Source organism: Microtus oregoni, unplaced genomic scaffold (genome assembly GCF_018167655.1).
Source record: "Microtus oregoni isolate MIOR12 unplaced genomic scaffold, Mior012 000008F_ref0000371, whole genome shotgun sequence".
NCBI lineage: Eukaryota > Metazoa > Chordata > Mammalia > Rodentia > Cricetidae > Microtus > Microtus oregoni.
This window is the reverse complement of record NW_024543067.1, coordinates 3,351,554-3,363,667: the sequence shown is the minus strand read 5'-3', so window position 1 is coordinate 3,363,667 and position 12,114 is coordinate 3,351,554. Positions and strand designations below refer to the sequence as shown.

Here is a 12,114-nt window from a genome sequence, read left to right as displayed (position 1 = left end):
TGTTGGCCCAGGCTGCCTCTGAACTCACTCTGTAGTGGAACATCACCTTCAACCCTCTGCCCCTTTCTCCCAAGTCCTGGGATTATAGGCACCTGCTACCACGCTTGTGGCGATGGAAATCAAACCTCAAGCCTTGTGCATGTCAAGCACAAGGGGGAAAAAAACGAAGGTTTTAACTTTAAATGAAAAGAAAAAAGGCAGGATGAAGAAAGATCAACTTACAAGATAATTTAACCTGTTTTGCATAAGCCATCTTCATTTTCTCTTACACACTAAACGAGGCGTAATATTCTCATTACTTTAATGTAGAAGTAATTATTTGGTTGTCTCTAACCTGAAGGAACGCCCGAGCTTCTTTATACCTGCACTCGATAAATCTGGAGCGTGGCACTTCTTCTAGAAAGTGTCCTGGGTCTTTTGGAATAAGCACATCTAGCCCATCAATAGTAACCTGCTGCAATTCTGGCCTAAAAACAAAAATTAAGATATACTATCAAGATTTAATCCAGAACACAGGCAGCCTTTTAATACAGTGAACATCAGCAAAGGAGCTAACCAGCAAATGAATTCCCTTCAAGGCTTCAGGTGCCAATCAGCAGCTTTATTAGGGCCTTGAAAATCCAACACCCAATAGCAACACAGAACCTTAGTTTTAAATATTTTTCACTAATGCAGCTAAATTTGGGGATGAGGGAGGAATGGCTCTATGGATTGAACCTAGGGCCTTTTGCATGCTAAGATTTTTGACAAAAATAACGGATGCAACACTGACAAGAGACTGTCTCTCAGAGCCCACTAATCACTCCTGGTCACTCCAGCTGTGAACATCCTCCCAGCCGTTTCTCACACGTGTGATTGTGATACTGAACACTATAAGGAAACAAAACTAAGCATACCTTACAGGTCTAAAGCATGACAAGCAGTATTTCCCTGAAAGTGCTCTCAAAAGGCTTTGACATGAAAACTCTTATAAGCATGATAAACTTTAAGGCAAAGGACAAACATTCAGTCTATATTTACGTCAGGTTCCAGTGCTCCAGACAGATTAAAGCATCATCGTTAATGACTTCCGATGAGAGAGAAAAGTACAACTGGGGTCAGAAAGCTGATGTTCACACGCGTCTCCTAAAGTGCCTGTTCTCGCCAGCAGTGTTTATTACTGTGATAGTTGAGGACAGAAGTCTACACTGAGTATTAATTTTAGTCCTGTGATTTGTCTTAGCTTTCTGAGGCAGGGTTTCACGATGACAGCCAGGTTGCCCTGCAACTCATTAGCTAGCTCAGCCTCACCTGCAGCTTGCAGCTCTCCTGCTTCAGCTCCCCGAGTGCTAGGATTTACATGTGTGAGTCACCACCTCAGGACCCAGGGAAAATACACACACACACACACACACACACACACCTAAGACATAAAGGCACAAAGTAATGAGTTACAAGCATCTGTGACTTCATCACAGACACTGCATCTTATCAGCTCCCCTAGAGGTCTCTGTGTATACCACTCAATAACTCCTTCTCTACTCTCTAGGGACACATTCTATCTTGTTAGTACCTTTATTCAATCTTAAATATGTCCATGAACACAGCATGACTATATACTATCATTCTTTTCTGCCGTGTTTGAGACACTCATTCACGCTGTTGCAGACTGGCAGCAGGTTTTCCTGAGGTACAATACTCCACTGTATGAGTATATATGCGTATATATAAATAGAAAACACATGATATTATTCATTCATTATTGTTCTTTGTTTTAGACTTACCTGTCAAAAGCTCCAGGATAACGACCAAACTGTAACTTTCGAAAAGGAACAAACTTTCTGTCCATGTGACCTCTGAGTCGTAGGTGACCATGCCAGAGGTAGTTGCCGCTCCGCTCATGAAACACCACCAAGTGGATGGCGTGAGTGGCCAGCCTACAAACATAGTGCAGGGGGATCTCAGTTCCAGAAAGTGAGTCTATTCCATCTAGCCGAGGATCTTTGCTTTCAATCTTTAGGCACTGAAATCCCATATTCTCAGCTATCCGAAACCAGCCATCCTAGAGTAAGACAAAGATCAAGCCTGAATATTTAAAACCAAACGCTAGTAACAAAACTAAAGCAACTGTTATACCATTACTTAAGACATATTTTTGTCTTAATTTGCTTTTTTTGCCAGAATGTTTTAAAAAATGAGAGTAGTAAACAGAAGGCAGTGCTGAAAGAATGAAGTAGCAAACAAAGGTTTGAGGAATATGTCTAAGGACTCTGAAGAGTAACGCAAACTTCTCCCCTAGGATGAGGAAGCTCACTTAGTGCTCTGGTAGTAGGAACAGAAAAAACAAACTGACAATGTTTATCTCCTAACACTTTCAAAATGCTCTAACAGAATTCCCACCACAGAGCAAACACCAGGAAACAGACTGCAACATTCTGTACACAATGAACATTTTCAAAAACTTTAGAATTTAAATCTCGTTTATCAAGATTATCCGATATAGAGAATTTGATGATTAAATATTATTATGAGTATCTGCTGGCCTAATAGATGTGTCCACATTACAACTCAAGCATCTATGCTTCAGGGAACACTGCAGAAGGAGGGCCCAAAAGACAGTAAAAGCCGGCATACCAGGAAACTTGCTGGGAAAGAAATGGCTGATGCAATTTTGTTTTGATTAAAAAAATTAAGAAAAAAAAAGACTATCTTCTGGATACAGTGGCCTGTGCAGAAAGTCTGTAAATTTGAGGCCAGCCTCAGCTACAGTGAACTTCTGATTCTTAAAGGTCTTGTATTTCACAGGAACTTATAATCTCCTAAGAGATTTTACATTTGCATTTGGATATGATACTCACCCTATAAAAGAAGTAGCATAATTATTATAGATAAGGAAGCATACTTAAAGACAACTTTTGAAACACAGGGAATAATACAGACAGCCACTTAATGTGTACCAAGTGCAAGTACACTGATAGCTCCTTTGCTGCCCACAGAAACTATGGTTTATAAGCACTGTATGCTTTTCCTATAAGGAAATTAAGCATTCCAACATGAATGAATGGGCAATACCGACATGTACAAATCTCCCTAGTGGATATTTGCACACTGATGCACCAGCAGTCATTCTATTGGGTTGTTTTTTTTTGTTTGTTTGGTTTTTTTTTTGGTCTCTTAAGACAGGGTTTCACTATGTAGCCCTGGCTGGCCTGAAATTAACTATATAGATTAGGCTGGTCCAGAACTCATAGAGATCTGTCATCTATGTCTCCTGAGTGCTGGGATTAACTAAAGGCATGCACCACCACCTCACAGCTCAGTTTCTTGTTCTTAAACATGAATAGAGATCAGAACATATTGCTGAAAACCTGTATCAGAAAAACACAAAAGCCAAAGAAAATGAATATGTCATTAAAACCTTTAGCAAAACACAAAGTATCAAGGAGTAAACTTTTAAGAAAAAAAAAATTAAAAACTTAATGACCTTTAGAGACAAAGGCAAAACCACTGCCATGAACAAAAGAGTGCAAGGACTTTGAGAAAACACACAAAACAACCAGACAAAACTACTAAATCAATAGCATTGTTAAGGCTTTTGGTTTTTATTTTTTTAAATAGAATGGTTGAAAAAAATCAAAGAACAAAAATAAAAAATAAAACGATCTCTTTATATGAGAACAGAGGACCAGGAAAAAGACAAAACACAAAATCAAAGACCCACAAATCCAACAAAGGAACAAAGAGCAGGAAAAGTGTGTGTATTAATTAGATCCTCCTTGAAAACATGGATGTCCCATTCCGTCCTCCCATTCTCCCACCCTGAGCACGGCTGTGACGGTCCTGGGGCACTAGGAGAGTGAGGACGATGGAATGAGGACGGAAATGGACCAAGAACTCCAGCCCTGGTATCAGTGGGAAGGCAAGCAAACACCAATGGCCACCATTATTTCAGCTTCTTACTAGAAAAGATTAAGTGCCTTATTTGCTCTAGGCTTTGTATCCAGTTATTTATAGCTAAAAATATTCCCAATACAATTTGCACGAAGAACTTTAGTGTTCTGCATTTTGAGTGGTGCAACCGTCTCCATTAGCTGCGGCAGCTGACTCACCTCGTTCTTCCATAGGTGATACTGCAGCGCAAACGCAGTGAAGTCTCGCGGAACACAGAAGAACCTGCAGTCTGAAGCAGGGCCCTGAGAAGTATTTTTCACTTGTTCAAAGTTTTTATTAATCAATTCCAGAATCCAAGGGTCGATAAGGAACACTGGCACATTTTGGCTGGATGTCAGCATAACAAATTTCTTAACTGCACGCTGTTGAGAGGAAAAGAATCTCTTTGATACCACTAAGTCAACATCATTTCCCCCCAGTACTGGGGAACTGAATCCAGGACCTCACCCATGTTAGGACAGTGCTCTGTCACTGAGCTCTAACCCCAGCCCTCCTGTAGTTTTCATTTTGAGAGAAGATCTCATTAAGTCACCTAGGCTGGCCTTAGACTCACTATGAAGCCCAGGCAGGCTTTGACGTTGGATTCCTCCTGCCTAAGATTCCCTATAGGTGTGATTAAAAGGCTTGGGCCACTAGGCCTACCTCATTACAACTTATTTTTGTTAAATTTTTGATCAATTAATTTTCTAAGAATTTACAGAGTGTCTACCCAATAGACATCATGCTTATCACTGCACTAGGAACACACAAATGAATAACACACATGGTTCTGTCCTCAAGAGGAGCACAGTCTACTAAGGAATTAAACAAATCGCTACAGTTCAAGATGAAATATGCTCCACAAAATGCAAACGACCCAGTGCAAAAGCAGGAAGCAAGGAATGGCCAGACATGTGGACGAATGCTTGGGACTTCAGCACTCCAAAGGTAGAGAACAGAGACGACACAAGGTTTGAGGAAATCCAGGGTATGCATAGAAAGTTCCAGGCCAACCAGGCTACACCAGGGAGATCCTGTTCTCAAAATAACAGCATAAACAAAACAAAACTAAGGAGCAAAAAAAAAAAAAAATCTAAGCATTCATAAAGACTATCTGCTCATTTTCCACAACACAGGCTCTCATATAACATGACTGCACTGTTTTTATTAGTAAATCAGCACTATCTTCAAATTTTGAAATTTGCTGTTGACACAGGGTCTCAAGAAGGCAGGCCGGCCTCTGTGTAGCTGAGGATGACCTTGAGCTTCTAGTCCCTGACACCTACCATATTCGGTTTACACAGTGCCCGTGCCGGAGATTGAACCCAGGGCCTCCTGTATGCTAGGCAGGCACTCTACCAACTGAGCTACATCTCAGCTCTGCCCTCTCAGTTCTGTTTTTGTGTTTAGTTAGGTAGAAAAAAAGAAAATGTATTTTTAAAATGTAGAGGTTCTGAAACTTTACAAAACAAAAAATCTAATGAATATATTATATTATCTGTTCCCCTCATCTTACAAAAGAAGCACTGAGATTTTTATTGCTGACTATTGATTTCCCTTTACATTCATAGCTCAATTCTGATTCATATATTCCTGCATTTGGGGAAGCATTACAGTTCAGCAGTCAAGAATTCTAGAGATGGAAAACTAAAATCTGGATTCAGATATTTACTAACTAACTACCTTAATCTCCCTGACGAGCTAAACAGAGAACATACATACTGACACTTCTAAGGTTTCCACAAGGACGGAATGAGATGTGCCATGTAAAGCACTAGGCATAAGGTCTACTCGTGTCCAAGGTCGTTACTGTCCTTGCCATCAATCAACAAATACTTGAGGAGTATATCAATGAATGAGCTAAAGATAGCACATTGTAACTGAGATATAAGTACATACCCACTGTGTGCTATCAAATCCAATTCGGTTTCCCTTGGATTTTGATGAGCCAGTTCCATTCTGGAAGAGAGCAGAAGAATATTTTGGTAAACTCACAGCCCAGCATCACTATCCATATGCTTATTTCATACTCAGAAGCAAAAAAAAAATCATATATTTTATAATACAATAATCCAAGGTACAAAACATTGACAGAATATAGTAAGTTACTGATAGTATTCATGGTATTCCCAGCATTTCTATATTATTATTATTATTTATATAATGTATTGCCTGCACAACAGAAGAGGGCACCATATCTCATTACAGATGATTGTGAGTGCTGGGAATTGAACTCAGGACCTCTGGAAGAGCAATCAGGCTCTTAACTTCTGAGCCATCTCTTCAGCACCTGGTTAGCATTTCTGAGCCCATTAATGTCCATCAAAAAATAGTATCAGCACTCACACTCCTATGCCTGTCTGTCAGCCCCCTCCCCCTGCCACTGGACAATGGTTTTGTACTTTGTAAAGATTTATCACTTGTATTGTTTTAATAAAATGCTGACTGACCATTAGCCAGGCAGGAAGTATAAGCAGGGCAACAAGAAACAAAAAAACAAAAAAAAAGAAAAATATAATAATGAGCAGATAACAAGTGTCAGGCTCTGCCCCCCCCCCATACTCTTACAGAACAACACTGTAAAGCAAAGTAATTATTTCTGGTTGAGAGATGGCCCCAACACTCACACTTTTCATAATGTGCAGTATTATTTCAAATGTTTTAGATTACTTGTAAGTTAACAGTTCTTTTTAAATGTTCAGGTTTGAAATGTCAGAAGGAAGAAAGTAATATTGTCATATTGTTCATATGATAAGCCCCTATCAATCGGAAACTAAATAGGAGAAAGAATGCTGGACGATCTAGAGATAAGAAGCTTTCAAGCTCAAAGAACTCTGACAACTCCGTATGCTTCCAATGTTTTCTACCTATGAGATATAAATAACAGAGGATGCTGACGGACAATTAGAATCGCCTCATCCTACAAACACAATGTGCTCAACAAAGGAGGCTCGTCCTTTATCAAACTGCACTCAAGGGCAGGTGCCAAGGCCAAGCTGCCTTTGTGTTACCATGTCTGGCCTAGTGCTTGGTTAAACAGATGTTAGTAAAAATTTGTTAACTGGAGGAGAACAGAAGGGAGGAAGAGTAATGAAGGGAGAGCCAGACTCAGTCTCTCGACAGATCTCTAACTTAGATGAGAGCAGTTATTTGAGAGAAACAGGCAACAAAAAATAAAAACAAAAGTAACTTTGATCCTCAGTCCTGACAAGTGATGGAAACTAGACTGTCATTTGTTTTTCACTCCAGCCCTATACTAGGAGAGGAACCTGCATCATCATCATCATTATTATTATTATTTGATTTTTCGAGACAGGGTTTCTCTGTAGCTTCGGAGCCTGTCCTGGAACTAGCTCTTGTAGACCAGGCTGGCCTCAAACTCACAGAGATCTGCCTGCCTCTGCCTCCCGAGTGCTGGGATTAAAGGTGTGCACCAGCACCGCCGGGTTGAACCTGCGTTTTAAGCTGCTGAATTGGTTGAGTTTAGAATAAGTAAATTTCTAGTGCGCTAGTAGATTGTTTTTATAGTAGTTTTATTGGAATTAAGATTATATATTATAAATTCTACCCTTTTACAGTGTATAGTTAACTGTGTTGGAACAGTCTAAAATTGAAGTCATTCGAGGGAAATTCTGAGTGTTTCTGAGAAGAGCCCAAGAAAGCAAGAGTCTTACAACCTTATTTTTTCAAAACACAGAATTATTCTTGGCATGTGTTCTCGTGCGCCTCCCAGTGTAGCAGAGAGGAGTGCATTTGTTCCAGCCGTCATCATTCATGTACCTCGATGAGAAAACATGCTTTCGCCATGCATGGCTTGTCCCTGTAATCATACTCATAACTCAGGTGATTGTACAATTTACACACTCAGAGTATAAATTGTCTGATGCTCTGAATAAAGGTGGCTACTGAATGAGACTTTAGTCCGCCTCATTTTTAGCCCTGCTCTCCCATTCAGCCTCTAACTAGAGCAGTAAACATATAGTTAGTGTTACTATCACCTCCACCTAGAACACTCTACCATGTCAAAACTACATCCCCAATCTCCTCCCTCTGTGCCACCATTTTGAGCAACACTCTCATAAACACCATGTTTTGTCACTCATGCCCTCCTACACGCTCATAATTTGCCTCTATTTTACTTGCTTTGCCAAAACCAAAACCAAACAAACAAATCCCACAAAACAAAACAAAACCCACCAAACAGTTCACGTTCACAGCTGGGCACAGAGGAACATACTTATAATCCTAGTATTTGGGAGGCTGATGCCAGAAGATCATTAGTGGGTTCTAGGCCAACCTGGACCACACAGTACGACTCTTCATCTGAAAACAAAGCACAACAAGCAGGAGGAACCCAAGTCCTCACTTGTCTGAGAAAGCAGGTACACAGCTAACTGCGACTGCTCACTGGTGTCCCAGCTGGTTCTCAAGGAATGCTGGGTAGGGCCTTCATTCTGCTGAGCAATGCTACACTCATTCCCTTGACCATTAATCCTCTCACTCTCTTAGATGACCTTTTCTGCTCCTTTCTCTTTTTAACACATTTTCTGTATCCCATCTGTCAATATACGGCATTGCTTTCTCTTTCCTGAGAAAATAAGAGGAATCAGAGAACTTTCAAGCCTTCCCAATTACTTTACTACCTAGTGAAATTAGATTCATACAGTCTGACGTCCTTCTTCTCCTAAGAGATGAACTGCTACATTCTTTTACAGCCGCTTCTCTACTTTCTAAATCGCATGCCCTTTGCTTGGTCAAAGACACCGCTCTGTTGGACTATTCCTATTAGTATACAAACACAAAATTATTTTTTCCATTAAAAATAATTAAAACAAGAAACAAAAACCTCTTGACAGCTCTTTTCCCCCAACAATTTCTTCTCCTTTATGCAGAACTCCCAATGTTGGTCTCAATGACTTTAATGTTTTTCCTATCAGTCACTTGAGCTCAAACCCACTCTGCCAAACGCTCACAGCTACCACTGACCTCCAGAATGCTAACTCCATTGGTTGTTAGCGCTCATCTCATTTCATCACAAGACGTGGTAACGTCCGCCTCACTGCAAGCCCTCATTTCCTAGACTCTCGGGAGTCTATACTTCGGTCTCCTGCCATGTCTCTCTGGCTATTCCTTCTCAGCCTCACTAGTGAAGGCTGAAATAAGCTTAAGGGGCCAAAGCAGATCTCAAGACACTTATTTGGCGTCTCATTGAGTCTTGTAGCCTTTGGTCTGTGTGTGTGTGTGTGTGTGTGTGTGTGTGTGTGTGTGTTTTAAGACAAAGTTTCTCTATGTAGTTCTGGCTGTTCTGAAACTCAGAGATCTACCTGCCTCTGCCTCCTGAGTGCTGAGATTAATGGTGTGAGCCACTACTGCCTGGCAAGAGTTGTGGCTTTTATTAAGATTTACTTACTTTATGTTTCTAAGTGTTTTACCCATACAAATGTGTCACGTGTCAAGTGCCTGCAGAAGCAGAAGAGAGCACTACATTTCCTGGAACTGGAGTTACTTGGGTGCTGGGAACCAAACCTGGGTCCTCTTGAAGAACAGCAAATGCTCTTTAATTGTTAAGCTATGTCTCCAGTTCATATATTTCTCTCTTTTTGAATATTTATTTCCTTATTTTAGAGAGGGTGCATGTACCATGCTGTGGATTTGGAGGTCTGAGGTCAACTTGTAGGAGTTTGTTCCTTCCTTCCACCTCCCCCAGTCTTATGACTTGATATACCATCCATGAGCTAGTAACTCTAAACCATAGTAGTCCGTTAACTGCACATTTGTCTATCCAGTTGTCTGTTCTTCCTGGGTATCAGGCACTTTCCACTCATCCTGTTTCAGATTTGCGCTTTCCAGTTCTTCTCACCTCAATAAACTGTGATTTCACACTTCTATTGCCTAAGTCAAAACCCAGTAACTTTCGCCTCTCTTCTGCCTTTCAGATCCTGCATCCAATGATCAACAAACCCTTATAGCTCTGCTTTCCATTTCTTACTCACTCCCTTGTCTACACCATGGCCACCTCTTGTGTAAATGACAATAACCTTTTAGCTAGTTTTTTTGTTTCCAGTCTGTGCTCCTATAATCTATCTTAAAAGAGCAGATGGATTAGTCACAGTTATGCCATGTAAGGGTTCACAGTCTTACCTACTAAGAGCCGAAGTTCTTATAATGGTCTAGAAGACTCTCACCAGCACAGAACTCTTCCTCTTATCTCTCAATCCTCTCCGGACACATCAATATCCAAATTAATCCATCAAGGTTTTTGTACTCTATTTCCTTTGGTTTCTACACAACACTCTCCTTGTATAGACATGGACATAATTCACTCTGCTGGAATAAACTTTTATTTATAATGACCTTCTACACTATTCATGCTCATCTGGAAAACTCCTATTCAGCCTGTAAGACCAACTTAAAATATTGTGCCTCCATAAAATAACCAGTAATCCAGGACCCCCAAGTATGTTATTCTTCATTTCTTTTATCCCTGAAAACTTAGCTTGAAAAGTCAACGATAAGAACACTGGGGATCTAGTTTTTTCAGGCTTAAAGATCACACCATTTTAATGGCGTCTCGAAAGAAAAGGATGAAAGGCACAGTCTGCAAATGTCACAAACACATGCAGTCTTGCACATAACTCCATGGACCTATAAAGCAAAGAGTTTAAATTTCATTATCTGAATAGTTACTCTACCTATGGAAACAGCTGCTGGCACCCAGTGGCTACAGATGAAAATGAATAAGAACACAGCCACTGCCAGCCAATAACTGGAGAAATAGAGAATCAAGAAAATAAATAACCTGACCTCTTTTTCTTCCTAGTCTCCAATCTCCAGCTGATGCTTCCCATTGGTTGAACCCAACTGGAACCCAAAAGGCAAGGGAGCTCAGCTAATGCAGTCCAGAGGTCAGCCTCCCAAGGCTTAGAGTATGGTGAAGAGAGATCTGGAGAGGCAAACAGAGAAGATCCTGCATACTATGCTATGGAGTTTAGGTTTGATCCTATAGGCATGCTATGCAAATAATTTGATCAGAATTCTAATTACAAAAAAATGTGTGTACAGTACCTAAGCATTACAGAGTCTAAACAGGAGGGGACAGAAGAATTCTTTAGTGAAGCATTCAGAATGAAGCCTGAAGAAACAAATATTAAATTATTTATCTATTTCCTTACATGTTTCTTAATCTTTAATTCCAAAGCTCCCCATATTGTGAGATACTAGAAAGTCAGGACTGAATTTCATTGATCCTTCTGTTCTATACCCTATTACTATGCTTGGCTTAAATAATTTTCAACAAAATAAGTCAAGGGGTTAAAAAAAAAAACAAAGATATTTCAACCTATTTTCTATTGGATAGTTGTATTGAAAACTTGAGAGGCATAAATATATGGACATATCCTAAAAAGGACTGGTAGAAAAATAATTGGTGGCTATTGAACTCCACTGACTCAATTATAATATGTCATTAAAGAACAGGCACTCCAAAAATGGAATGCCAAGATTTAAAGAAAAACCTTATTATTTCTCAAGCATAGTATTCAATAATCAAGCTCTTACAGGAACCCAAAATCCAAATTATTAATTTGTATGACTATTTAACATGGCAATAGAGTCAAATTTGTTAAAAAAAAAAAAGTAAGGTCTTCAATATCAGCTTTTTCTCCAGTTGTTTATAAACCTGTGCCCCTGAGGCTGAGAGACCTCACTGTGGTGCGTCCCCCACTGAGGCTGAGAGACCTCACTGTGGTGCGTCCCCCACTGAGGCTGAGAGACCTCACTGTGGTGTGTCCCCCACTGAGGCTGAGAGACCTCACTGTGGTGCGTCCCCACTGAGCGCTGAGAGACCTCACTGTGGTTCCCCACTGAGGCTGAGAGACCTCACTGTGGTGCGTCCCCCACTGAGGCTGAGAGACCTCACTGTGGTGCGTCCCCACTGCGCGCCGCACTCTTCTGCAGCTCAGGCCGTCACTCCTCAGTTCTCCATGGACTGGACTCCTCGGGGTTAAAAGTCAGCAAGGGGAAGAAAGCCATGTGTATTAATAGCTCATCTGGTTTGAAAACCTATAGTCTACAGCCTAGGAATATAGGAAAGAATAAAAAATCATCCTTTAACTGTAATAAAAGAAATTCATTTTTTTCCCTTCAATAATGGAAAGTGGAGGGGTGGGAGAATAAGGGGGTGACATTTATTAAAATTTGCCATAT

The 12,114-nt window shown here is 40.4% G+C and overlaps 1 protein-coding gene across 5 annotated transcripts in view; it reads right to left on the bottom strand.

Moving 5' to 3' along the window:
• The window catches only part of Fktn (fukutin), a 42,866-nt gene that overhangs the window by 26,268 nt on the left and 4,484 nt on the right, over nucleotides 1-12,114 (bottom strand). For 3 of the 5 annotated variants that reach the window (XM_041657122.1, XM_041657123.1, XM_041657124.1), the window contains exons 3-6: nucleotides 5,809-5,868; nucleotides 4,089-4,292; nucleotides 1,764-2,041; nucleotides 335-467 (exon numbers count right to left, since the gene is read on the bottom strand). In XM_041657122.1, coding sequence (XP_041513056.1) covers nucleotides 335-467; nucleotides 1,764-2,041; nucleotides 4,089-4,292; nucleotides 5,809-5,868 — 675 coding nt within the window. Of the gene's footprint in view, nucleotides 1-334; nucleotides 468-1,763; nucleotides 2,042-4,088; nucleotides 4,293-5,808; nucleotides 5,869-10,713; nucleotides 10,853-10,974; nucleotides 11,042-11,822; nucleotides 11,868-12,114 lie in introns of those variants that run through there. The other 2 variants (XM_041657126.1, XM_041657125.1) reach the window with 2 other exon arrangements.